This window comes from Oryzias latipes, chromosome 1, assembly GCF_053564925.1.
Source record: "Oryzias latipes strain Hd-rR chromosome 1, Olatipes_Hd-rR_3.1".
Taxonomy (NCBI): Eukaryota; Metazoa; Chordata; class Actinopteri; order Beloniformes; family Adrianichthyidae; genus Oryzias; species Oryzias latipes.
In genome coordinates this window covers 32,497,763-32,525,362 of record NC_136237.1, presented here as the reverse complement: position 1 = coordinate 32,525,362, position 27,600 = coordinate 32,497,763, and the positions used below count along the sequence as shown (strand labels likewise).

At 37.7% G+C, this 27,600-nt stretch overlaps 4 protein-coding genes and 1 long non-coding RNA gene across 5 annotated transcripts; 4 read left to right on the top strand and 1 right to left on the bottom strand.

Annotated features, from left to right (window-relative positions):
* Window positions 1-233: 233 nt before the first annotated feature.
* LOC101158417 (retinal cone rhodopsin-sensitive cGMP 3',5'-cyclic phosphodiesterase subunit gamma-like) lies at window positions 234-3,291 on the bottom strand. Its single transcript, XM_004065710.4, has 3 exons — window positions 3,178-3,291; window positions 1,215-1,340; window positions 234-989 (listed from the first exon to the last, which is right to left on the bottom strand). Exons 2-3 carry the CDS (start codon window positions 1,322-1,324, stop codon window positions 872-874), a joined length of 228 nt encoding a protein of 75 aa, XP_004065758.1. The 5' UTR covers window positions 1,325-1,340; window positions 3,178-3,291; the 3' UTR covers window positions 234-871.
* A 1,966-nt stretch (window positions 3,292-5,257) lies between these two features.
* LOC110014956 (retinal cone rhodopsin-sensitive cGMP 3',5'-cyclic phosphodiesterase subunit gamma-like) lies at window positions 5,258-6,297 on the top strand. The gene is made up of 3 exons (XM_020702511.2): window positions 5,258-5,401; window positions 5,531-5,646; window positions 5,731-6,297. The coding sequence occupies exons 2-3, from the start codon at window positions 5,543-5,545 to the stop codon at window positions 5,846-5,848; spliced, it is 222 nt and encodes a 73-aa protein (XP_020558170.1). The 5' UTR covers window positions 5,258-5,401; window positions 5,531-5,542; the 3' UTR covers window positions 5,849-6,297.
* Window positions 6,298-11,683: 5,386 nt separating this feature from the next.
* Window positions 11,684-18,334, top strand: erp27 (endoplasmic reticulum protein 27). Its single transcript, XM_004065711.5, has 7 exons — window positions 11,684-11,831; window positions 14,370-14,455; window positions 15,304-15,441; window positions 15,534-15,650; window positions 16,828-16,953; window positions 17,068-17,265; window positions 18,222-18,334. The coding sequence occupies exons 1-7, from the start codon at window positions 11,774-11,776 to the stop codon at window positions 18,261-18,263; spliced, it is 765 nt and encodes a 254-aa protein (XP_004065759.1). The 5' UTR covers window positions 11,684-11,773; the 3' UTR covers window positions 18,264-18,334.
* Window positions 18,335-22,672: 4,338 nt separating this feature from the next.
* On the top strand, window positions 22,673-23,851 carry bglapl (bone gamma-carboxyglutamate (gla) protein, like). The gene is given in 4 exon segments (NM_001201510.1): window positions 22,673-22,801; window positions 22,890-23,270; window positions 23,348-23,453; window positions 23,560-23,851. Coding segments are annotated over 4 exon segments (651 nt in total). The 5' UTR covers window positions 22,673-22,740; the 3' UTR covers window positions 23,663-23,851.
* Window positions 23,852-26,005: 2,154 nt separating this feature from the next.
* On the top strand, window positions 26,006-26,668 carry LOC105354009 (uncharacterized). Its single transcript, XR_908707.4, has 3 exons — window positions 26,006-26,143; window positions 26,263-26,347; window positions 26,532-26,668. It is a non-coding gene; the product is annotated as an uncharacterized LOC105354009 (long non-coding RNA).
* Window positions 26,669-27,600: the final 932 nt, after the last annotated feature.

Genomic DNA, 27,600 nt, shown 5'->3' with positions numbered 1-27,600 from the left:
TTGACTTCATTTTGTCAGAGGTGGAAGTATAAGCCACTTTTTATGGGTGACGCCACACTCTCGTATACAGTCAATGTCACTGCCACCTCAGAAACCAACAGTTTTAGTCTCACAAAAAATAAATTTAAATTTAAGTCGGCCGTTAAAATAAAAAAACTAAATACAACCTTAACATCCGATGTGGATTAATAAGGCGTCAAAAAAAAAAGATGTACAGTAATAGATCAACAGAGTTGTAGTTTCATGTTCACAGTTTAATAACGATCCATACCATGATGAGCCAAATGAAAGATGGAGTCTGTAGGACCATCCAGATGGAAAAATCAGTTCAACCATCCTTCACGATATTGACAAGACCAACTGCAGCGGCTTTAACTGAGCACAAGCACATCAGCTACAATCAGTGGATTCCTATTTACCTTACTGTCATTCATTAAACTTCAGCAGTAACTCACAGAAGAAACAGTTTTTTGTGTAACAGTGTCCTGACAGTACTTTTGAGTAATTATTAAAAATAAAAATATATATTTATATTTATTAAATATCTGTACATTAAGAGAAAATAGCTCCAAAGAGGGGAAGGGTGACAGAAAAGGCAGAAGAGAGGAGCTTAGGGATGTTTTCATCATCCTTGGGGGTTATTGCAGTCTCTCAGAGGGCTATCTGAGTGGGGGTCTGGAAGCTTGAACATCTCAGTGAAGCAATTATAAATAAATGCATCTTTTATAAATCAGCTATGGACACATCTCTGCTTACAGCTCTGTGGGATGAGTCTGTAAATTAGTTCAGGGAAGGGGTCGGTGGAGATGGGTGTAGGATCAATAGTGCATGACAGTAAAACAGGCAGGGGGGTAAAGACAGAAGGAGCTTTTTAAACGATTCCGTATTTCGCCAGGTCGCTGAGCTCCATGTCGCCAAAGGCTTCCCACGGACAAACCACCGTGATGTCTGTGCCCAGGCCCTCCATGCCGGGAATGTCGTCTCCAAATCTGCAACCAAACGGCAAACGTTTACTCTCCTGTGAATCATTTATGCACTCAAAGAGGATAAAGTGAGTCTTAAAATGCATCTCGAGGTAAAAACTACCGTTTTTGTTAATGTTTCTTGATTTTTATTTTATTTTTGTGTTAACTTTTTTAAAACTTTTATTTTAGTAGGTTTCATTCTCCTCAGATATTTTCAAAATAAAAGTCCTAATTTTCATAATATATTACCCCTTCTGTCCCGGTTTAGGGGCCTTGCTCTTGAAGGTACGAGTGGTCCTCTGCTTGAACTTGGGGGGTGCCTTCTTATCGGCAGGTGTTGGAACGGCTGCGTCTGCCATCTTTCACCGTCTAAATCTAAAGATAAAGGAAAAGTTGGTAAATCTTGATATTTTTAACCCTCTCTTACAGCATCCTCTCATCCCCATTCCCCAGGGCTTAGATGGCATAACTCCTCCAGGTAAGGGTACATTAAGGTAGCATATTAAGACCCTGGTACACAAAAATACTTTGGTCTATTTTAAAAACTTGTGGCTTTTAGGATTAGTCCTAGTACAGAAATAGACCGTGACATGGCCTCTTTTGACAGTATAGTTAATACACTTACTGTTTGTCAACTAACCCTGATTATTCAGGGATTTTGGTACTTAGACTTATTTACATATACATGGAAAAAAAGTCAATAGATTTATCCCAGCGAAATTAATTCAAAAATGAATTCTTGTTTATTGTTCCTGCTTTTTACAGAAACTTTATTGTAAAAAATATTACCTCAACACTTTATCTTAATGCCTAATTTTAATCATCTGGATTAGATCTGGCACTTTAAAGTTAAAACTGAGACTGATAAAGATTGAAAATGATGAATATATAATGTCACCAAATTAAATGTAATTTTTTTTGCATCATTCAACATTTTTTATCCATTTTTTTGTCCTTTTCAACTCCTTTTTACTTGAGTTTTGTCACAGGGTATTAAAAATTCAAGATAAATATTTATACAGTTTATGTAAAATGATAAAAAATTATATTTTATACAAAGTGTTGTTGATTACCTTTCAGTATATCTCTTAAAGGGTCACCACAACAAATCAAGATTTTTATGCCAAGGCACAGGAAAACCCATTATTTCGGATACTTTATTTATCCGTCAATGGGGAAATTCTCTGCAGTTGACCCATCCCCTGGGGGAGGGGTGAGCTGCAGCTGAACTGCGCTCGGGAGGCGGTAGCGTTAAGGGTCTTGCCTGAGGACCCTCACTGAGTGATGGTAACTGGACGCCATTGATATGGTAATTGCCCCCAGTACCATTGTTTCTTCCCCTCTGGGAATTGAACCCTGGATTCCTGCATGGTAGCCTCTCACCTTACCAACTGAGCTACTCAGCCGCCATATTAGATTAGATTAGATTAGATTCAACTTTATTGTCACTGCACATGTAGGTACAAGGCAACGAAATGCAGTTAGCATCTAACCAGAAGTGCAATAAGCACTAAGTACAGAATAAAGGTCTATAGTATGTACAATAACTATACAGGTAAATATTATGGACATAATTTACAGATATTAATACTATAAGCACGATATACAGATAGGTGTACTATGAACAAACTATTCAGATGGGCTATGTAAGAGTGTATGAACACTAGCCCATCTGAGGGCTAGTGTTCAGTATCCATATATACAGTATATACACATATATATATATATATATATATATATATATATATATATATATATATATATATATATATATATATATATATATATATATATATATATATATATTTATTTATATATACAGTAAGTATACAATTATCAAAATTGATATTTTATACATCATGTTTTCCAGGCTTGATGTACCTTAAAAAAAACAGGTACAAGTCTATTTCAAAAAGCAATTCATAGATCTGTCTAAAAATAGTTAAAAAAATGTACTTACACTGAAATAAGTATATATTATAATTATTAAAAAAATAAAAAATAAACTTTGGGTATACACCAAGCTTTTTGGCTTGGTGGCTGAACAACTGTGATCCCCTCAGTTTTGTCTTAATGGAACTGAAATGCGATGTCAAATGTAGTAACTCGAGACACAAAAGTAGCAGTTTTTAAATCTTAGATCTGTTTTAAAACATTAGGAATTGTAAGGAAAAATAACGAACATAAGTTTGAATCAAAATGAGGGCCTTACCTGTAGGAGCAGCAGTACGGGTCTCTGGTCAGCTTTAGTCTTTGCTAATCTGGCTTTATGACTTCTTTTATACTCCTATGCTTCCCACCTCCTTCCTCTAATCCCTGCTTTAATGTGTCCTGCCATGTGCTGACGTTAGCCACCTTGCATAATAAAGCGCCATGGAGGGAAAACTAAATTGGTCTTTACTCAATAAAAAGGTTTTTAAAAAGGAACAAAGTTTTTTGCAATATCTTTTTTTGAAAAAGTTGATATCAAGTCAACATTTAGCTCAACATCTGTGTCTTTAAAGACACTTCTACTATTTTCTTTATGGCTTTTAATTAAAAATGTGTCAGATTACTGTTGTGCTGAGTATGTTTACTGAACATGATGGTGAAGTTTTGGTTATATTACATAAAATTCCCATAAAAAGAGTAAGTTGGTGTCAGATGGTGTTAAGTCACTAATTGGTCATTAAAAGTGTATTGCAGTTCACGCCCAGGCCATCATGGATGGACAGATTAAAAGCTTGAATGTTAAGTATTCTTGATCTGCCTCCATGTGACTGATCGCATCTGCACTCTTATGTCGCACGCCCCAGATTCTCACCCAGGACAAACCAGGACGCATCTTTCAGCTATTTTTTTATTTTATCAAATCTAGTCACCGTTTGAACTTTTTCCTTCACACCCTAACCATCATAATACAAGTGTATGTGTTCTTTTCAGAAACATGAGAAAATAAAAAATGTGCTACCACAAAGGTGTAGGCACTTGTGAATAAAATATTCTCTATATATTCTTTCTTATGTTTTGTTTCTTTTTGATGAGCCTTCTTTTCGGCAAACACCCCAAATTCAGGGTCGACTTCTATGGTGTTAGCTTGTCCAGCCACCCTCAAACGTGCACTGTGAAAGTTTACCAAACTTAATATGACTCAACAAATCAAAGTGAGTTTGATAGACTATCCTGGACTAAAAGGCACACTTAAATTCTAAATCCCAGAGAACCCACATGGATTTGGCTCACTGGTATTTATGACTTTTAGTTTAGTAAATATGAATTAAATATATTTATGGGTTGTTGTTTTTTTGTTTTTTTTGCTGGCCTAGGAGTGTTCATTTATTTTGACGGTCCCGAACATCTAGTGACATTATTTTTTCTTGTGTTTTATTTTTATTCTTCCTTTGTCCCCATATAGAGAATCATTACATTCAAATAAGCAGCAGTTGTACTGTGTCTGCGTCTTGTCCCAGCAGTTTGGTTCTGTTTACTTTTTTTTAGTAGAATATTAAAAAAAACTAATTCAAAGGAAACTTTTTGGGCACATTTTTTGCTCAATAAACGTTCGGTAAAATATTCTGCTCAAAACCCATCCAGAGACAACAAGCTTCCCAGATTCTAAATCCATTATACTTCCAACTCCGTGCTTTACAAAGGGAATCAATCAGATGTATGTTCATAGGTTTTTTTTTATTGTGAAACTTCCAAAAAAACAAATGTAAATCTGTTCTGCAATTTTTTAAAGTCACAAAAGAACTTTTTGTATTTTCACTTTTCGATTTTATTCACATGTTGTAAGGCAGGAGTCCCTTTACAATGTTTAATTTATAAAAAATAGATTTTGTCCTCAATGTACCAAACTCATTAAAATAACATCAAAACACATCAACACCAGCTTTTTCAGCCCAAAAAATATCAACTTTAGAAATATAAATAGGATCAGCAGGTTTTCTAAAGACTATAATTTGAATTTTCCAAGTATTTTCTTAAGTATAAAGCAAGGATTTGTTTAAATTCCTTTTAGATTTCTAATTTAAATACTGTCTTCTACTTTTGCTCCTGCGACAGTTACAGGCTACCTTATTGAGAGCTGGTTTAACTAATTTATCATGAATTTTTTTTACGTTTAAAGTGAACTTTTTACTAAATAAGAGGCCTTTTTTAATGTCAAGAGTCACTGACAGTAAACACTCACTGTTACTCACTTACTGTAGCGTACACATGGGCACACATGTTTACCTGAAAGGACTCCGTGTATTTATATCGTAGTATTCTTCATCTCACTTATTTGGGTCTGAGCTGCTACAAACGTGTGAGGCGTGGAGCCACAGCACAAAGTGATTGAACGAAAGCCTAAGTGGATTAGCAGCTTGGAGGCCTTTAAAAGGGGAGCCTCCGACGGACAGAGGTGTAGAACAAGCCAGAAGCTGACAGAGACAAAACACAGCTTTGGAGAAACGGTAAGCAACCGACAAATCCAGACGGTACTTTTGATTGTGCTTGTTGCAGCTAAAATGTTTCTTATTACGGTTCTGTGCTCCTGAAGTAAGTCTTACAAATGTGCCTTTTTTTTTTTCTTTTTCTTATAGCAAATACACACAATGGCAGACGTTGCAACTCCCGCTGACAGAAAGGCCCCCCCTAAATTCAAGCAGAGGACCACTCGCACCTTCAAGAGCAAGGCGCCCAAACCTGGACAGAAAGGGTGAGAGTCTTCTCTAAAATCCCATCTGTTTAGGACAACCTGTTGGCATGCATGCCAAACTTTGTGTTGCTTTATTTTTTTCAGATTTGGAGACGACATTCCCGGCATGGAGGGCCTGGGCACAGACATCACAGTGGTTTGCCCATGGGAAGCTTTCGGGGACATGGAGCTCAGCGACCTGGCCAAATATGGAATTGTTTAGGGCTCTTCCTGCTGTCCTTACCCTTCTTGCAGTTCCTCATGTGGTCTTCCTCTATGTCTTCTATGCTGTACAGAAGCAGCAGCTTAACACTTTAGAGGTCTGATCATAGAAAAAGTGAGATATTGTTCCTTTATGCACTTTACTTTCCATTGCCTTTCCAACAAACCTCCTTTCCCCTTCTTTCCTGTTAACCCGTCTCTTGGACGTCCACTGCTTTCAGCAGAGATGTGAAAAATTGCCAACAATATTGAATAACATTTTGTTAAATGAAAAAAACATTCTAACATTCAGAATCCTGATATTTTCCCCTCTGTTCCCCCCTTTTTCCTGTAAAGCTGCTATTCAGTATTTTTTCATGTGCTAGCCAAACTGTTTCTACCTGTTCCATATTATTTATTTCACTGTGTGGAGGAAAAAAATCAATAATAAATCTAAAAACTTCCACTGAATTTCTGTTTTTGTCTCTTTCTTACAATTTCTGTGAACAAATGAGAAAAGAATGCAAACATGTTTTTTTATTTTCTATTTTTTGAAGGGGTTAGGAATGTTATTAAAACTTTTTTTAAACAAAAATTGTTCAAATGCATTATGATCTGTATTCACAAATCTGTTCCTGAATTTGGAACCAATTATTTCACATGCTGGAGCTCCTCAAATTACCACTGGAGGATGGATTCTGAAGAAAAACTTTTTTTTTAACATGGTTGCCATATTTTAAAAAGTAAAAAAAGAAAAACGTATTCAAAAGAAGTCGAAAGGATGGTAACGGGAGCTAAAACTCTGGTGTTCAAGGATTAATTAATGACAACAGTTTTTTTTTTTTTAAATCAGGCAATATGATGTTATTAGAACTCAAATTTACAAAAAATGTTTTGTTGCCAGGTAGCTGGACTTAAAAGAAGTCCTTTACTTTGTCCTACCACTCATTATAAGAACATTAAGTCATAATGAAATAACCTTCTTTATTTTGCTGTTTAGAATCTCATAGGTGGTTCCAGAGATTATCTGTCCAGTTTACATATATCTCTGAACAGGAATGATTAGTTTTCTTCTGCTATTTTTGAATTTTCATGCACCACTGCCCACAAAAGAACAGCTGCTGTAAATACTTGATGCTTCCAGGCAGTTTGGGTCACTCAAAGAATTATTCAAGGTCTATTTCATGATTTCGACCCTGCATTTTTCAGTAGTTTCCAGTGTGTCATTGCTTTCGTAACCCTTGTGCTATCCTAGGCACTTTACCATTGGGAGTTGGGTCACTGGTGTCCATGGATTACATGAAATCTTTCCACCTTTATCCACCTTTGTCATGGTAGGGAGAACACGTCAATGCAAGGGTGGGGTCATCAAAGATAGCACAAGGGTTTAAAAGGCTCACATGTCGTTGGCACCCTCCATGTGTGGGGATTATTGCCGAGCTGTCTGTGAAAAACCCTGTACACAAAATGTGTTTCTTTATTTCAATACTTCCTTGTTGCTTCCAGAAATGTCTTTGTATCAGAATCAAGCATAAATGCGGCTTTTCTGTTGTTAAATAGAAGTCTGAGCCATGAAAAATAGCTGTCCATCCATTTCTGGAATATTTCAAGACAATTAAATCAGTTAATAAATGTAAACAAATTCCTGATTTAGAAGTTCAGGGAGCCAAAAGTACTCAGTTAATCACTATGGTTATGTAAGTTCAGTTTTAAAGGAAATCTTTGTTTGTTTTAGGATGTATATAGTGTCCTTTAATTAAACATTTCAATTGATTTCACGTACAATATGTTTTTTTGCTAGAATTAACTACAAAACTCCAGCAAATGTTGTTGTTGTTTCCCTTTCGGCCTTTCCCATCAGGGGTTGCCACAGCGAACGAGTCGCACGGTAAACTTGGCAATGTTTTACGCCGGATGCCCTTCCTGACGCAACTCTCTCAAAGCAACCGGGCTTGGGACCGGCACAGAAGCAGAGAAGTGAACAGGGAGCAGCCCGGAGTTGAACCCTGGTTTCACGGACGGAAGGCGCCGCAAACCAGCACGAGCTAAACCGGCTCCACAAAACTCCAGCAAATACTCCTGCTTATTTCCACAGCAAAATGCTTTTTTCCCCCAAATAACTTATCACACATGCAGCTCGAGAAAAACTAAAAATGTTACATTTGCCTGAGTTGAACCCTGCAAGTTCTTAACATTTAAATTCAGTTTTTCAGGAAGAAGTTGTGACTTTTTGCCTTGTAGCTGGACCAGCTGGCAGCTTCCAGCCCATAATAGGATTATGACTTTGAAGCAGGGAAGACAGACATGGTAACCGAGTGCTCCGTTTTTTTAGTGCTTTATTTGGAATCAATACTGAAAGGTAACATGCTGTATGAGTTGTGAACCCTTTTGAAACTGTTCTTTTAAAACAGATTTTTTTAAACTTATGTGCACAAAGAAAATACAACGTTCATGAACTTAAAGCCTTTTGTGAGATATAATGCTTTCAAAAATGATGGTTTTAATAGAGTATGTGAAGCCTTTTTAGTGCCTGACAGGCAAGAATATTTTTCTTTTTTTCCCCCCTTACTAATTCAGCTAAACTGGGGCACAGCATTTTATCTTGCCTTTATTTGTTTGTAAGTTCTCATCAGAGTGTGCCTGACAGCTAATTTGGTTTTCAGGCGTCTTTTTGCATCTCAGCAAACGACTAATTGTTGGATTAATAATATCCTGTTGTGCTATCAGGTGACAAATGACTGTTCTATTTTTATTCCTAGTCTGTAATTAAAGATATCAGCTTGTATTTTCAGTCTCTTGATTACCCACAGCTTGTTTTTTTTCTTTTTTTTTTTTTTAACTGTTTACTCTTAATGAAGAAAGACATACACATAGTCGTCCAGGTGGTAATTTTGTTTAGTTTCCACTGGCTTTATGCATCTTAACTTTAAACTCTTACATCTCATTATCTTCACGCCAGACCTGCAGAATCTTCTGTTCTAGTTGCATAAGTGAACAACCAGCACTTCTAGAAGCAGCTTGTTCAGAGAGATTAGCGAGATCACAGAGTCTGTGACAAAGCCTCACGCAGTCAATGCTTGTATAACCGAGGAGGGGGAAAAATTGGTCTGAGGTCTTAACTGCAGTAATCTGTTATCCTCAGTTTCATCTCCATTACATCACGGGTGTTCTTTCTAGACTCTGCTGTAAAAACAGTTGCTGTCAACTGTGCTGCAATTCCTGATATCCATCTTTACCCTTGATCCTGTGGTGAGAAATTAAAAAAAACAAATATTGTCCAACATGTATATACAGTTGAAACTAGTAGTTTGCATAAACTACATAAAAACACAGATGCTTTTTTTTCTCACCGTCAGACATGAAATAAAAGTAAACTTTTCCTGTTAAGTAAATTACAATTACAATTATTTCTTCTTGCTAAATGTCAGAATAATGAGACTAGGGTTTTTTTAAGAAAAGTTTTTATTACTTTTATCAATGTCAAAGGTTTGTATACGCTATGATCCCTGTGCCTTTCAAACCATTTGGGAAACCCCAGATGATGATGTCATCTCTTTGGAAGCTTCTGGTTTATTGGCAACATTTGAGTTCATTAGAAACTCACCTGTGGATATATAAAGGCACATTGGAAACATGCGTGCTTGTTTGTAAAACATCATGGGACAGTCAAAAGAAATCAGTCAAGATATTAGGAAGACGATAGTGGATTTGCTCAAGTCTGGTTCATCTTTGGGTGCAATTTCCAGATGCCTGAAAGTGTCACGTTTATTAATTTACATTTTGGGAAAATATGATTAAAACCTGTTTTATTTTCAGTTTTTAAGTTTTTTTTATGTTGTTTTCTATGCTTTTGGTTGTAACACAAAAATTTCCAACAACTAAATGTTCAATTGGTTTTGTAAATACATGTGTATTAAATCATACCGATTTATTTTGTTTAAATAAAGATGTGAGTTTGCTCTTTTATACAACATGGCACATCATGGTGAGAACTGCTGAACTTTAATTAGGTCTATTTTAATGACTAGGGAATTTACTTTAGTATTAAAACCTGAGTAAATATATCTGTAAATACTTTTTTTTTCATCCAGTATGGCTCCATTGAAGAAGAAGTTTTTAAAAGTCCAAGATGAAGACATTTCACTTTTTATCCTGAAGGCTTTTTCAATTCTAAAATAAACACAACTGTTTATTTGAGAAAGCCTCTTGGGTCTGAGGTGAAATGTCTTCAATTTAAAAAACTAAATCCAAAACTTTTGCTGCTGCAAAAATATATATATTTTTTTCTAAACACATTTCATTGACCAACAAGCAATCCCACACAGTGTTATGAGAGGTCAAAGAGTGAACTCAAATTTCTCCTGCAGGACAATAGTATTTTATATAAAAGAAAATGTTCCGGTTTGACTTCATGTTGTTAGGAATCTGCATTCACTTTGCTGCTTACAATAATCCTTATTTTGTTGTTTTTTAAACAACATGTACTTTTATATTCAGAAATACTTTTAATAATTAAATGTTACATAAAAAAAGCAAATAGGTATGGATATATGCATATTGCATTAAATTAAAACCTCTCATGAAAAACAGGCAAAGTAAAAAAAAAGAGGAGTTAGACTGTAAAACTGCTTAAAAATGTATATTAAATGTATATTAATTCATACTTAAAATGTATACTTTGTAGCTGTAACAGCAATAGTTATAGATAAAACAGAATGCTTAAATATTTGGAAACTGATCTTACAAAACTTTACATATGCACACTAACTGATTATTTTATCATACTTTGGTGAAAAAAGAGCACATGGTGACGACTGGCAGCAATAAAGTCTGTGTTTCTGAAGTTTGTCGTTGTGTCCTGAGCAGAGCAGCCTTCAGCGGTGGGTCAGGCGAGCGTCTCTGCTGTGCAGCTGTCATATACAACCTTGTCAGTAAGGGTTGCTCTTGTCTGCAGAATGAAAGTTTCTTTGCGTCTTTTTTTAATCACATGAACACATAAAAAAAATAGTACTCATAACTAAAATGACCCCTTTCATAAGCACACTATTTTCCATATCACAATTTCCATATAATGAAAAACACTAGTCTTCTGTTTTTTTAAACATCTGTCAAAATAACCGATCATATTTTTTTTTTCTTTTGCTTTTTAAGTTTTATGTTTTGGTTGGAATTTAGACAGCGTTTCACAAAGAATGTTAAACATTTTTTATGAGATACTTTAAAAAATGGCTTTTATGTTTTATTTATAGTTTAACATTAAGCCAGTAATGTCAATGTGTATTTTTCGATGACAGGTATATTAAATTGCTTTAAGCAATCATTTTGTAATCACCAGAAAACACATGAATGGTTTGTTGGTTTTAAATTAACATTAATCTGAAAAACAACGAACCAATAGCATAAAGTATTGGAGAATGGTATATTTTCTTTAGTGATTTGTATACATAAAAAAAGTTTTTTTTATACTGCAAGATATTTTTATTAATCATTCTCAAATTTCTTTTTCTCAAATTTCAAAGCTCAAGTTTCTAAGCAAACAGCATTTGGGCCCCTCTTGTGGTGAAAGTACAAAAGTACATACAGTATATTAGCTTCTTCATAATCCATGAACAGTGAGACTGCATTTATTACTGTGAGGTTGTTTGAATGAATGGCTGCAATATGTCTAGGGTATAGATTAACTATAGATCAACACTGGCTTGCTTATTCATTATCTATAAACCACAAACGCACACATCTCCAGTGGGGCAGTGACACGTCGTCTAACATCCACACACCCAACTTATCGACAGCATCTGGATGATTCCCATGCAGCTTCCAATCACAGGCCACAGATGTTGCAATGGTCTAAGCTGAGAAATTAAAGGAGGTGAAAAGAGCCAACACAGTGTAGAACTAAACAGTCACAGTCTTTTTTGTTTTTTGTGTATTTATATTAGTAAAAAAAATGCTGTTTTCAATCTTTCAGGCCTTCTTGATGACTTTTGCCATTGCCAGAGGGGAAGGTAATTTCAACGTTTTTTTATGTTTTCCTGAATCCTGGTGGGCTTTTCTTTTAAACCTGTAATTGTTTTCAGTTTTAAATCCCTTTTGACAAAATTCTTCCTCAACTTCTAACAACTAAATTAAAAAATAGACTGGCATACTATTTTTTGACAGGCATTCTCAAAGGACACTCCAAATTACATTGTTGATAGCTTGTTGGTTAACCCACATTATCATATTTAGAACTGAACTTGAAATAAAACACATACAGTTTAAATAACAGCTAGACTGTTTTAATTGTTAACTATTTAACCTCTGAATTGTTTTGTGATAAAAATGGTTAGCAAGCTAACAAGCTTCCCCAGGGGATTTTTACAGCTTACAAATTAGATTTCTGTGCATCTTTATTTGAATTAAAATTAGGTGGTGTCTAATTTAAAAGATAATTAAAAGATAGTTTTTAGATTTTGAGTTTGAGCTTTACATTAGCAGTCGTTTAGGTCTGGTTACATAAAAGCAACATAAAAAGCAAATGTGTTTTTCCTCCTTTTTTTTTGCATAAGGAAGCTCTGAGTTTGTTAATCTGCTCATGAAAATCTAGTTACTTGCTACTGTCATGACCGTGTGTTCACACAGTTTAATGTTTTCCCTTATTCTTGGATAAAGAAAACAAATTTGATACCTACTCGTGCTCTTGAAATACCTATATATTTCCCCTGAAATGCATATTTGTTGACAAAATTTGGACAAAAAATATTGCTTGTCAAGAGAAGCCAGAAGAATCTTTCTTGCAAAAAATTTAACTGGCAAAAAATGTATGCTGCATAAGAGTTTTTAAAAGCTGCATTGCAGTTAAAGCATTTGTATATCAAAAAAACTGAAGGAACCCCAGCATTTATCAGCATTAGTTATATTTTTTGCTGCCAATGATCTCCTGAATCTTCGATTACACATTTTAATTTGGGAAAAAAAGTATTGTCAAAAGATAATATTGAAAAATACTATAATGTCTTCTCATTAACCCATAGAAGCACTGAGTTTTATTTTAAATTAGCTTTCTTCAGACTTTAGGGAGCAATTAAACAATATCTACACAAACCCAGTTGTTCAAAGGTGAATAAATAAAGGTAGGGAAAATTTACCAAAAACAAACCGGAACTCTGTCTGGTCTAAATTTACGTTTTAAACCCAACTCATCAGAAGTATGAATCCTTGAAAGAAAACGTTTAATGATTAAAAGAAGGTACAATGTAATGAAATATACAGGCAGCCAGGGAAGACATGCCAAAATTAGAGTTATGTGTTCCTTTTTTATGATCTAACCACAAGCCTCCCAGCAGTGTTTTATACATGTTTATGACTAACATGGTAAGACTGGCTGACTGCAAATACAGTACATTATACCAATGTGGCTGAGAGATTTTAGAAGGGCTGCAAGGAAGGGTTTAACAGCGACTACACTAAACTGTTTATTAATTTTAAGAATTATCCACCATCCCAAAACTAAGCTTTAGACAAAGGGCAATAGGAGCTACCGAGACTTAAGCCTTAGTCACAACTGCTCTCATTTGGGCTGTTTGCAGGCAAAAATTTGGCCAAACATGGACATGAAATATCAGGGTTGTAGGCCACTAGGTTAGTATGGAGAAAAAATGTTTGTCCACATTTTATTCTCTGGACATACTGCAAGTGAAAGGTTATAGCAAACCCTTGTACAATGCGTAAGAGTGAAGTAGGTAAGGTGCAGGTGCGTCGTACGCGCATGCACGCACACACGCACATACACACACACACCCTACGAACTGTACAAGGAGGCAGCTAGTGCTGTTGACCTGATAAGTGCAAACTCCTTGCTCTTATGTGCACCCTAACTGTTAGAAATTAGAAAATTGGACAATCAATGAGTAGTTTGTGTGGGCATCTAACAGGTGTCTTGCAGACATTTGCGTATCACATACACACTCAGTTTGTGCTCATTTGCACACGGTCAGTAAGGAGCCACTACACGCACCTTACTACGATTAGAGTATGGTGCAAGGGCACTGTACAACAGCGTTTAACTTACATTTGCCTCAAGCATACTTCACCATACACTTACCACACCCACAACAATTGTACATTACCTTAAGGTGGCTTTATGAACCTCAAAGCAACTGCAAGACACACCAACACTCCCCTTAAGATTCGTCTACTCCTCTCAACGACCCTCCATGGCCTGGACAACCCAAAAACACAAGTCCCCATATGGGTGGATGTGACTAAAGCTTTTAGTTATCACTTCAGTTTTGTTCTCATTTAGAAAGCTTAAAGCCAGACAATTCTTAATGTCACCAAGACAGGACAGAGGAGGGTTGAGCCACATGTATCTGTCGTCAGGGTCTGCTACTATGATAAGTGAGGTTTTGTCACTCAAACGTTTGTGATTATGAGACAATTGTTTGTGTTACCTCCATTTCCTGGTCTCTGTCCAGAATCTACCCTACTCTGGTGTTGGCACGAAGCTGCAAATTCAATGCCAGTCTGTCATTTGTCTGTCTCACGCCTTTCCTGTCTTTCAGATAATTCAATTCTCAAGCTCAATGACACAAAAGCTGTTGAAGCCTTTGTGGACTCGGCTGAAGTGGTGATCATCGGCTTCCTTGAGGTCAGAGAAGCAAATTTCCCATTGAAAAAATGAGGAAAAGTAGACACGTTGAAGAAAATTGGTTAGGAGTCGAGGTGGTCCACACAAAAAAACCCCATTGATTTAGGCTCCATTCTTGGAGATGTTTTGTAAAGACTTCAAAGATCTTTTCCTGATGTCATACTCTTGGCAGTGCCTCTGCAGTGAGACCAGCCGGTGGAGACCACCTCTTTGGCCAGACTTTGCGTGCGGGGGAAGATGGCTCGCTTGACAGGATATACATGCACATAAGAAAACCTGTGGAGCCGGCTCCAATGACCCTCGTGTAAACAAGTGCAAGCACAGAAAAAAAAAAGGTTCATGAGAGTGGAGGCGAAAGGCAGAGAGCATATGAGGATAGCACATAGTTGGAGGGTGAAGCTGTAAGTAATAAGAGAGGAAAATATTGGTGCAGTGACTCACTGAGGAGGAACACATACATACTTTAAAATGAGAAATGGGATTGCCAGAGCTCATGAAAAAAGGTTTCAGAAATAGATATGATTCACTTGCTTTGCTGTTTTTTTTTTCCTGCTTTCACACGCTTTTGGTCTGGTTGGTTATATAACTATGGCAGAGCTCCCTCCTTCTGCTCTTGAATTTTAGTTGGGCCTCCAGCCCTGTAGGTACTTCTGGCGGCTCCTTTTACAGCCCAAAGATATGAATGTTATGTAGATAGGTTGGATCGTCCCTGACCCTTGCATGGACCCTGTACTGGACGGATAAACAAAATTCTTAGACAAGATCAGTAGTAAAGAAGTAAAAAAAAAAGGGGTGAATTCACAGAGTGTGAAAAGATCTAGAGACACTTATGTAACCATGTATTTCAGGGAGAGGAGAGTCACGGGTATAAAGAACTCGTGGCAGCTTCAAAGAAAGTCGACTCGGTTCCGGCAGCAGTTTGCACCGAGAAGGAAGTGTGGGCTGCATACAGCGTCTCTTCAGACACCATCACGCTCTTCAGAAAAGTATACTGCACTTGCTTACTGTCATGGCAATTCGAAATACATTGGGTTTTGTGGATTTTTGGAGGAGGATGATGATCCTGTTTGTCACTCAGGCTGATGACCAGAAGAAGAACCTCGTTCTTTCTGAGCTCCAGAAGTTAGATGTCGATGGCCTGGTGAACTTCATAGCCACCAATGAGATTCGATACGTCACAGAGTATAATCAAGTGGTGAGTCCAGCCCATTGTATATGAGAAGTGACTAAGTGAGTGTGAAGTCATCCATAGAAATGGCTTACCTCTGCCTCCAACCAAATGAAGTCAATTCTGTCGCCATTTTTTCCCCGCGATATAGACTACACCATGTTGGAGTCTTACATCCCCGGTTTGGTCTGTGTTGGTCTGAGTCATCTTTTCTATGGCAACCAATCTCGTCAATCAGCAGTGAGCTTGTTGGAAGTCTACACCCCCACCACTTTAAAGCGGGCTACACAAAATCTGTCAAGTTGTGTCAGAATTCTTTAATACTCACCACTTGATGCACCATATAGTGCTTTCACCATTTAGTAGTGCTGTTTGAATCTACAATTCCGAGGTTCAGTGTACTGTAAATTTCCCAGAAGTCTCTGCTCACTAGATTGGTGAATACAGACCAAAATGCAGTGCTTTTAAACGTTTTTTATGAGAAAATATGTATTTTAATTTATTTTTTGTAATCCATCCAGGCTTACATACATTAAATAGTCTTTATTTTTATTATTGGGTATTAATTTTGGGAGATCAGTGATGTCATATTAGCCGTTTAAAAAGAAAAAGTAGTGAGAATTGCTTTTAAAAACCAGGGCACTAGATAGTCTCACACTATCATTTTTTTAGTAGTTCGGAAGTAGGGAGGGAATTTGAATATAGCCTCAAACGTTTTGAATGTTGGACGCGGGGACCAGCAGGGACTGCATACTTAATGAGGCATCTGATTGGTCGTTTATGAATTGAATAATTTGCACTAAAAGATGAACAGATGAAAAAAACAGGACCAGCAAGAATAATTTAATCAATTGTTATTCTGACAACTGTAATGACTGAATAACAGTTGTTTTGTTCTCAATAGAAGTCTATGGGTTTTTGGCTTCTTGGAGGCAGCGGGTACTTCCTGTTTGGAAGGCAAGGGGGGGGGGTTCCTCGGTCCAGTTCTCATATACAGTCAATGGTCCAGCCTTAGTTGTCATCAAATAACTGATGAACTCTTTCCTTTTTTGGCTGATTTTGCCCCATCCAATTTTTGGTCTTGTGGGAAAAAAAACTTCAATTCCGTGGAAAGATGATATTCATAAATGCCTCACTGCTAGGGGGGCGCTCTGTATCTCAACCTTTTTTTAATATCCTGTTACATCGAGCTTTTCCTTCACAGACAGCGGTGGGTCTGTTTAATGCAGAAGTGAGGACACACCTGGTGATCTTTGCTAACAGAGGCAGTGAAGAATATCCCCAGCTTAAGGAGAAACTGGCAACTCTGGCTCCCGAGTTCACAGGGAAGGTAGAATCCCTCCCAGACACTTTACTTCTTCAGTTTGTACTCAAAAAGTCTGTCAATCTAAAGGGAAGCATCTGATCTGTGATTACATCATAACTTTTCGTTTCTGTGTTCCAGTTTTTATTTGTGCTAATTAATGGAGCTTTGAAGTCCAACTTTAAAGCAATCAACTACTTTGGCTTGACAACAAAAGACCTCCCACGTGTTGGCATCTATGATGGTGACTCGGACATGAAGTGGCTCCTTCCTGAGGGAGAGATTTCCACAGAGCGTGTGCGGGAGTTCTGTCAATCATTTCTACGAGGCGACTTAAAGGTGAGCAGGCCCCATTGTGTTTACTCAGTGATTTGTGGCAGCCATGAGGGGAATAGAATCCCATAGTAACACCTTTTGATGTTGTTTTCAGACAACTTTTCTTTACAAAATTGAAACTTATTCAGGAAAAACAATTACCCAATGATTTTAAAACCAACCAAAGGAGAAATAGAATTTAATTTAATTATTTTAAAATGTAATTGAACTGAAATTGATTTTTACATTTAATCAAGTTTAATTGTGATGATGATTTCATTCACACATATTCTTAAAAAGCAAGGATAGAACCAGAAAATAAAACATCTGAAAGGGAGTGAAAACAAGTAAAAGCCTTACTCAATACACACACCCCCATGTCCCAGACCAAATTTATTGTTTTTAAAGAAAAATTTAAAACACAACATTATTGAATTTACATATTTATTTAGAAAAACAAAATTAACAAATAAGAAACATAGCATTATTGTCCAAAAGTGTAGTTTTATTTTAAAAAAGTAAATATTTTTTCACATAATATAAGTGGTCTATAAAAAGAAATTCTTGTTTTTTAATTTACACATAATGTTATCACAGTGGGGATTGAAGGTTTGGGCACCCCAGGTAAAACGTTATATTATTGTGCATAAAGAAGCCAAGGGAAGATGGAACAGATTACAGATGAGACTTTATTTCCATCATTTAACCTTCAAAAATACGTAGGTTAAAATGTTATTTGACAGTGAATTTTGACCAAAAATAACACACTCTTGTTATGTTCCATATAATTTTTAGGTAATTTGCAAATTTTTTGTAGTAATTTAAAAAATAAAGAAATACATTTCTGCTAAATATTTGACTTTTTACTGCAAAATTTTAAATTTTGCTGTTTTCTAACACTTTTCATTTTCATTTTTTACTTTTTTTCTTGCTTCTCTAAAGTTAATAATCTTTCTCTTTTTGAACTATTTTTTTTTCAGAATGTGAAGCAGGCTGGACATGAGCCCAAAAGTGAACTGTAGGACTTTGAAAAGAAATGTAAAGAAACTTCTATATGTAAAACAAAATGGACAGAAATAAACGTAAACATGAACATTTGGCTGACTTCATCCTTTTTGCATGGAGAAATATACAAAGTCTATATTTACATTCATACTGGCGCATGTCAGATTTTTGTCTGTTTACTTTAGCATGAGTCTGGCTGCGGTCTGCTTTGCCAACCACAGCTTACTGACCACAAGTCAGAGTGATGTGGCGGGGTTTGTTAGTCTGTCCGCAGATGTTATTGTCCCAACCACAACACATCAACCACTGACAGACTGACAGAGAGCGGACCGGGAGCAAAGGGATGGAGACAGCCAACCCAGCTGTTTTCCCTATAAGTTCATGCGATTCTTTCTAGGCAATGAGGTGTTTTAAAATGTCACCCAAACATAAAAAGTAAACTGAAGTGAAAGTCAATAAATGTATCTCAGGGAATCAAAGTGGCAGCAACTCTCCCACGTTTATAAAGTAAGGCATGTAATTTCAAACCGACCTCGTTTTTGAGTTAAAAACATATAAGGCTTTTATTTTTTAAATGATTTAGCTCCTCAGGCTGTAAAAAACCTCCATAAAAGTACAACAGATGGGCCTCGGACATCAAGAACCAAGAAGTTTGAGCTCGTCCCAAAAATATTCTCTCAAACAAGAGCAAAGTTTTACGGCCCAGAATGGGATCAGTATAATTAGTGGTGCAGCGCTGCCAAGCCGATATATCCGGCGGAATCGGGGAAGCCTGGCAGGTGACCATTTTCACAGAGCAGATGGAAATATGCAGTAAGTGCCGACTGCTATCCGAGTGGGTTTATACCAGTGAGTGAGACGGCTGACGGATGTGAGGGTGATGAGTGAAGGCCGGAAGGAGTCAAAGGCGAGCAGACTTGGAATTCTTTTTGTTTCACAACATGAGAAAAAAAATTGAATGATAAAGTTCCCTTGTTACAGTTTTTTGCACTAAAATTATGTTTGATTTTAGTTTCATTTTACTTTTGTTTTTAATATAAACAAGTTTGAGGGTTCAGAATGAATTGTATCACAATAAAACCCAGGGCTGTATGAAAGTTGGTATTAGTTTTTAAAAAATGATTCACTTTTTTTGTCAGAATGACAGATTTTGAGTGTTAATATTTCACAAAATCTCATCAGGTTAACAGAGATCCTGAAGGGGATTCAGCAGGTTTGAAAGATGGATGGACGGACGGACAGACCATAAAAGGCTCAAGCTGGTCCCATCTGATACTAATAAGAACATTAGGACTTGTTACCAACAGAGTCAATCTAGAGACGTCATTTTAGCAAACACAGAATAAAAAGAGTCAAACTTTGCTTTGAACCTGTTAGCCAACAAACCAACTGTTTTTATGTTGTTTTAATTTCTTTCAGTTATTTCATATTACACTCGTCAGTTTTCTAATGCTGCATTCACACCGAATGCGATACACACGTCAAATTCCCTGCTTGACTCTTGTCCACAAATGTGTTCATCAACACTCCAGATGTATGTAGAAGGAGCTAATGCCTGATGTTTTGAGCCATCACTGCATGGACGCATTGGCTGTATATCTCATTTACAATGCATGAAAGACACAGATCAGGTTGAGACATCAGGTTCATTGATTTTGACGAGCTCTACAAACCTATCGGTAATCACGTCTCCATGTTTGGATTCATGAGATCATTCAGAGACTGCCAGTGCGATAAGGTTCGCCATCTCCTGCAGGAGCTGCATCTGAATGACGGCCGCTTTAATCTGTGCTTCCGTCTCTCAGTGACCCAGTTTAATGACTTACTGTCCCACATTAGTCAGAGGAAAGAAAAAATAAAAAAAGGAATAAGAAAATGTAATGATCTTTTTATTGAAGGAAATAAGAAAAGTTTTATAAAGTTCAGGACAAGAACGATCAGATTCTCCACCAAGTTGGTTTTGGATTCCATGCGCTGATCACATCATCAACTTGGCATGTGCTTAAGCTGAGTACCTGTTTGGGTGACGTGGCATGTCTTCTTTGCCAAAATTCAGATATTTGAACTCTGTACTCGCAGTGACGTCCAATTGTGCTGCAACACAATTGGGTGGCGCTACTGCCAGACTAACTGCACCTAACGCTCAAATTGCACCACAGGACCTCTGATTGCATCTGTACAACTACTTGACATTGAAACTCGATGCCCCTGATGGTGGTTTGGTGAGAACGCAGCTTAATATTTTTCCAAACGAGCTCCTGTCCTGATTGTACACCACCATGTGATCCCATTTTACTCACCAGTTTATCTGAATAAATATCATATTCCTCAGAAAGCATGAATATCCAGGCTTAAATACTTTTCTTGCATTGAGAGGAGCATCATTCGTTGGGCCTGATTCCTTTTCTGAATAAAATATGCAAAAATTTCCATTATTAATTTTGTCCAGGGGGATCTGGAAATATTTGCTAATAAGTCTCAGGCTCTGATAGACATTTTTAAAGACTGAAGTCAGTAAATAAGTGAAAGTCAAGTAAATACTGATCAATGAACGTTCTTACTCACATCTGCAATTGTAAGTTCTGCGTCATGATTAAGATTTTAGATGATCCCCGCTGAAATGTTTCATTCATATGGGGGTTAGGCACTTGCTATTCTTGGGTGGAGGAGCTCGGTCACCCAGGGGAAGCTCAGACTAGCACCTCCACCTAAGAACATTCCGCTAAAGTGTCCTGAAGATTTGTTCTGCATGTGTCCTGAATACCTTCCTGGAGAGATGCTTTTACCGTGTCCCATAACCAAAGAGCCCACTCAGAGCACACAGATCTTTACCAAACCACTTTATTCTCCTTTTGTCATTTGGAGATGTGTGATGATTTGCCTTCACCACCAGCATGGGTCATTTAATCCAGCAGGGTCATGGGTCACATTGTATCGTTTGGAGCCATCCTTTGACAACAAGACAGTTTGTGGCTTTCTATGGTTTAGTTTGGAAGTCCTCTATAGGTGAACAAGTGCCAGTGGAAACCTGGGACAGCAGTAAAACAAAAACTGAGCATTACTTGTTGGCGAGCAACAAAAAAGGAACTTGTCCAAGGCAGAAATGCCCCAGACGCTGAATTTCCTGCTTCTTCATGCACATTATTGCAATTGTTTTCTCCAACTGTGTCCCCCACACACAGAAACGTAAGAGTGGATTCTGAACCAGACGCTGAAATTACACAGTGGAGAGTCCAAAACAAATCTGTAACACCAGGAATAAATCGAGGCTGAGATACACAAAGGACACCGAGGTCACTTGGCTAAATCTCCCCCCTTGGTACCGATAAGGCGACTTGGGCCCCTCGCAGATATTTATACGCAAAGTAATATAGTAATCTGGTTTGGTCTGGGTCAGAGATGCAATCTGTGAATTTAATTTTGTTTATCAGAAAAAACAGGGCGAAACCCACACTTGAACCGTATCATACAAACAGGGTGCTGCAGCCAAACCCGCATGCAGAACCTTGAGCATCTAACACACATGGGCTCCCCAAAATACAGCTCCACATGCGCTGAAATACCTCAAGCACGGCTATGTTTTGGACCATTGGTTGGAGTTTGCAAGCCATTGCCATGTTCCGAATCTGTCCGGGACTTGAGCCGAGATGGATCTGTAAATAGCGAACGACTGCGGTTGGAGTGAGACTCAGAAACACTCTAATTAAGTCCTGTCGCATAATGAGGCTCACTGCTGTTCCATGTCGGCCGATTAGTAGCTTGTGGCCGTCTCAGGCTGTAGTTTGAGGTTTGTGGGGGTGGGAGATCACATCTGGGTCAAAGACTACACTAACACAACACCAGTGGCAATCTAATTAAAATCCAATTACATCTTTAAGGGTATTTTATGGAAACTTGTAACACTTCCCATCTGAGCTTTCAGAGTTTGTTGCATTAATTATACCTCACAAAAGGTCAAGTTTGGGAGGAATTTAAGAAGAGTGGCAAACAAAAAGAATAAAAATAAAGAGCTTGATTGCATAGAATAACCGACAAGCATTTTTACAGAAGGACTTACAAGAGTTTTGACAGTTTTTTGAAAACGTTGTTATACTTGCTTTATAAATAAATAATTTTCAGTAATAGTACAAGCAGAATCCTCATGTTCTTAAAATGATTGATTTAAATTAAAATCCACACAGACATGGGTTTGCATGTCAAATCATGTAGTGCACATGCTGTCAAATGTCTGGAATATTTGTGGCGGAAGGACTTTTCGGACCTTGTGCCAGACACTGTGTGGGTGTTTATAGGAGCTTTCCTAAAAAGTACCACCGGAAAGGATATTTGATTCCTCAGCCAATCAGAAGGTCATGGCAATGCGTGGGTCTGGTTTAACGGTGGACAACTGTATAAATTGACCTTCAGTTTGGGGAAAGAGAGATTAGGCATCTGAAAGACAGCAAAGGAAAGCAAGTGATCTTGTTCACTGAGATTAACGGACTGCGAAGCATCATGAAGACCCTGGCTCTCCTCGCCCTCTGTGCCCTGCTGTCAGTGTGCTGGTCCATGTCAGGTGAGATGAAAATTCCCTCAGCCTAAATGGAGTTTAGGAAAATCTAAATGTGAATGCACTAATGTTTGCTCATCTCTATGCTCATCAGTTGTGGAACCCGAGGTTATTGTGGATCTCGCTGCAGACGCGGACACTGAAGTGACACCTGCTGCTCCTGCTGCCTCCTCCTCAGAGTCCAATTCAGCCTCCTCCTCCGAGTCTGACTCGACTTCCGACTCTGCCGATTCCAACTCGAGCTCAGACTCATCTGCTTCCGACTCCACCTCAGCTGCATCCTCTGAGTCCTCCTCATCCGAATCATCTGAATCCACCTCAGCTGCATCCTCTCAGTCCTCCTCAGCTGAATCCTCAGAGTCCTCAGAGTCCTCTGAGTCCGACTCCTCAGCAGCCTCTCAGTCCTCAGAATCTGACTCTGCTGCTTCTGCCTCATCATCTTCCTCATCCTCATCAGAGTCAGCCAGTGCTGAAGGTATTTAACTGACTTTTTGTCTCCTTGTTATTTTCCTTAAATCAAGAAAGCCTTAAAACCTTCATGACATTTCTCAGCTGCCTCAGATTCTCAAGTGGTTATGAAAAGAGACCTGGCTGCTGTTCTCCTGAGGAGAAGAAGAGCTGCTTCAGGAGGAACCCTTACTCCTCTGCAAATGGAAAGGTACAGTTAGTTCATGACAACAAAAAAAGACCAGTTGCACAGTTTTTACGTGTTTTTTCCTTTTTTCTTCTTCAAATAATTGACCACATCTTCTCCAACTTTCCAGCCTAAAAGAAGTTTGCGAACTGAACGTTGCCTGTGATGAAATGGCTGACACTGAGGGCATCGTGGCGGCATACACCGCCTACTACGGACAAGTTCCCTTCTAAGCTAGATTTTTTTTTTCATGCATCCACTTGTGGACACATTTTTGTCTCTCCCATTTGTCAATAAAAACAACGAAACTTCAATCCTAATCCTAGATGAAAAACAGAAAGGCAAAAGACTGGGACTTGGCCCCATCTTTTGATGATGGCTGGAGAATTTTCTTGGCTGCAAATTCTTGCACACATGTGGCCACTTAAAGGCCTCCGCAGGCTTTCCAAGAGTCTCCTAGATATGCAACCCTGTGAAAAATAGAATCAATGTTTTGTGTAAATATGGTTTCCCTTAATACTATGTTAAGACTGGTGCTAAAGTAGTAAATGTTTTGAATGTTGATGTACTAATTTTCTCATATATTGCTTTGTTTTTACTTAAAAGCTAGTTCTGGTGGTAGCAGAGGGATTGAATTGTTATCAATAGTGTACAGTTTGTTTAAACCACATTAGCTCATATATGGTAATTTCTTTAACCACAAACTGCATCTGGTTTTGGTAATAATAAATTATTTTGTTTTGTCAAACTGTTTTGTTGTGTTTATTCATAACCAGGATTTTCCTAAACTTTCTGGGTTTCAGAAGTCCCTTGGACACGAACAAATGCATTTTAGATCAATCTGTTGTCTTGTATGGGACAAAATAGACTGAGGTGTAAAACTTACTTGAGAAATGTGTCCATGTTACCTATTTTTTAAACTTTGTAATACACAGAAGAAGAGGTTTCAAATAGGAACTTTTAAAAACGGCAAAAGATTAGGTTCATGGTCTATGTTTTAATCCAAGTGTTTTGAAGAAATGTAGACCTTCATGATTTTTTTTAATTTCTTATATGCACCATTTAAAGATGACAGAAAAGTTAACATAATAATTTTTTTCACCCTTAACAACATACACAATAAACAGGCATCACCACTCATTGTAATCTGGATTAAAATGATAAATTATTTGAAGAGCAATAATAAACCGATTAAAGATTTTTAAAAGTCACTTTTGTGGAGGAGGTAATCATTTGTACCATGGGCCTGAGGCCCCGGTGAAGACCCAGGACACACTGGAGACACAACATCTCTTGAAAGTCCTGGGAACGCTTCGGGTTCCCCCCAGAGGAGCTGGAAGAAGTGGCTGGGGAGAGGGAAGTCTTTGCATCTTTGCATCTGGCCCTGTCCAGTGGTCGGAGTATTTCTGGCAACCTTGTGACCCTGTCAGGTATAAAACGCATACAGAAAATGGATGATGGAGATGAACAAAGGTCTGAGGTTGTGTTTTAACTTGTTTTCACTCATCAAAACATTGTGTTCTGCTTTGCTTGGAGGTGCTTAACCATTTTCTCCTGTACATCCTGTCTTTTTCTTATCAAGTGCTGACAAAAAGGATGGAAAGAGACGAAAAGCACTTGCAGTGAAAGATAACAGGTGAGAACTACTGACCGTGCATCTTGGTTTTGTATAAAACCTGCACTGAGACTGCTTTCAGATCATGTCTCCTCCTCCTCCTCAGATCCTTCTTAGGTTAGAAGAAAGCTTGCAAAGTGTGGGAAACTACCAACAACCAGGAACTCAAAGACAGCAAACAGAGGCAACTGAGTAACTACAAACCACCATGAAAACTCTGGCTCTGTTTATCTGTGCTCTTCTGTCAGTGTGCTGGTTCATGGCAGGTAAGTACGGACAAACCTTTTTTTTTACAGTCAGATGAGAATTAAAGTGAACTTTTTCATGCTTTAGGACAATCTGAGCATTTAGGCATGTTTTTGTCTGTTTGTTGCGTGCTCAGATGCCGACCCTCCTGCTCCAGCCACTCCTGATACGTCCAGCTGTGAATCAGACTCCTCTTCAACTGAAATCCTGATCCAAGACCCATCAGTTTCTGATTCAAGCTGTGAATCCTCACATTCACCCTCACACGAATCCTCACATTCAACCTCACACGAATCCTCACATTCAACCTCACACGAATCCTCACCTTCCACCTCACATGAATCCTCACCTTCCACCTCACATGAATCCTCACATTCAGCCTCACACGAATCCCCACCTTCCACCTCACTCGAATCCTCACATTCAGCCTCACATGAATCCTCACCTTCCACCTCACACGAATCCTCACATTCAGCCTCACACGAATCCTCACATTCAGCCTCACACGAATCCTCACATTCAGCCTCACACGAATCCTCACATTCAGCCTCACACGAATCCTCACATTCAGCCTCACACGAATCCTCACATTCAGCCTCACACGAATCCTCACATTCAGCCTCACACGAATCCTCACATTCGGCCTCACATGAATCCTCACCTTCCACCTCACACAAATCTTCACATGAATCATCACATTCCACCTCAGATGAATCCTTAAATTCCTTTGAGTATGTTTCAGCTCGGTTGTTAAAAGCCTTTGGATCACATGACTCGCCCAAACCCTCTAAACTGCATGAATTGTCTGAATCCCCTAAACCTGTCGCTTCAGCTTCTGAGTCTCTCATTAAAGGTATTTAGCTATTTGATTGCATTTTTACCTTTCCCCACCAGTTTAAAATACATATTTTGGAAACATTTTATATATAAAAAAATCCTTTCAATGTGTCTGACTTCTGTCACACCCTGTAGGGCTTGCAAAAAGAGATCTTGCTTCTCTACTCCAGAAACAAAGAGTTGCATCAGGACAACCCTCTACTCCACCACAGCAAAAAAGGTAAAGTGTTTCATTTTTTAATGAAAAAAAATCTAAATATTTAATTTGAACTTGTGTTGCACAGTCTGTTAGTTTTTGCTTATTTGTGTTTTTGTTTTGCTGAGTGATGCAACAAAGTTGTTACTCTGAAATGACATACCGCTAATCATGTTGTCTCACCAAATTTCTAATTTTTATCTTTTAGCAAAAAAATGAGATCTGCCAACTAAATGTTACCGGTGACTACATGACGGGACGGCATTTTCTCAACAAATGTTAACCAATCAAGATTGAGCTTTGTTCAATTATATGCCTATTTACTATTTTACATGTTGGTTTTCAATTTACTTTTCTTTAATCAATCAGAGTTTGCTGCATTTCTTTCACCCGACATACACTTTCCATCAGTTAAAAAAAACATTATGTTAGCGGGATTTAATTTTGTCTTTTAATTATTAGAATTGTTTAATTTGAAAAGTGCATTTGTAAATTTGTGTTTAAATTCTCTGATCAATAAAGATTTATTTTTTAAATTCAGGAATGTCTCATTAACTTGAATGGAGATGAATTAGTTTGGCGTTTTTCCCTAAAAACCAAGTCTTTATAACAATTCTATTTTGCTGTTATTTTTTATTTATTTATTTAAGAGCCAAATCAATGTTTAATACAAATAGTTAATTTCTCCTACTATTTATTGTGTTAAAGATGTGAAGCTTGTTTGTCCTCATATTTGTGCTGTTTCAGCAATTGGCTCTAGGGGGCGACATCCTCCTTTTCTGCTTACTGCTCATGCAGCAAATCAAAACAATCTTTATTTTCATACATAGCATGGTGTGTGTGCTTAACACACACACAAAAAACACAGCAATTTAAAACAAGCCTAACAGTACAAAAATAAGCAGTCTTTAGACCTATTTTTGCGCGTTTTTGTAAATCAAAATGTTAACGTTGTCTTAGTTGTTTATGTCCTATATTCTTTCTGCACTTGGATTAAACAAAGGAAATGCATGGAGGAGAGCTGCGTAAAGAACAGGTTTAATCAGAAAGACTTTTTAAACCTTTTCAGTGGCACTACACGCGTCAGGCCTGTCAGCTGCCAGTTGGTTTTTCACAAGTTTATTATCGTCTGGAAAGGGACATTACTGCTTATGCGTCCTAAAGATAATTCCGTGTGCTTCTACCATCTATCCTGTATCTCTTACCTGTCACTTCCTGTCCATAGTGGTGCCTGTGCTTCTGTTTGCTTGAATGTCTTATCACGGTTTCCTGAAGCT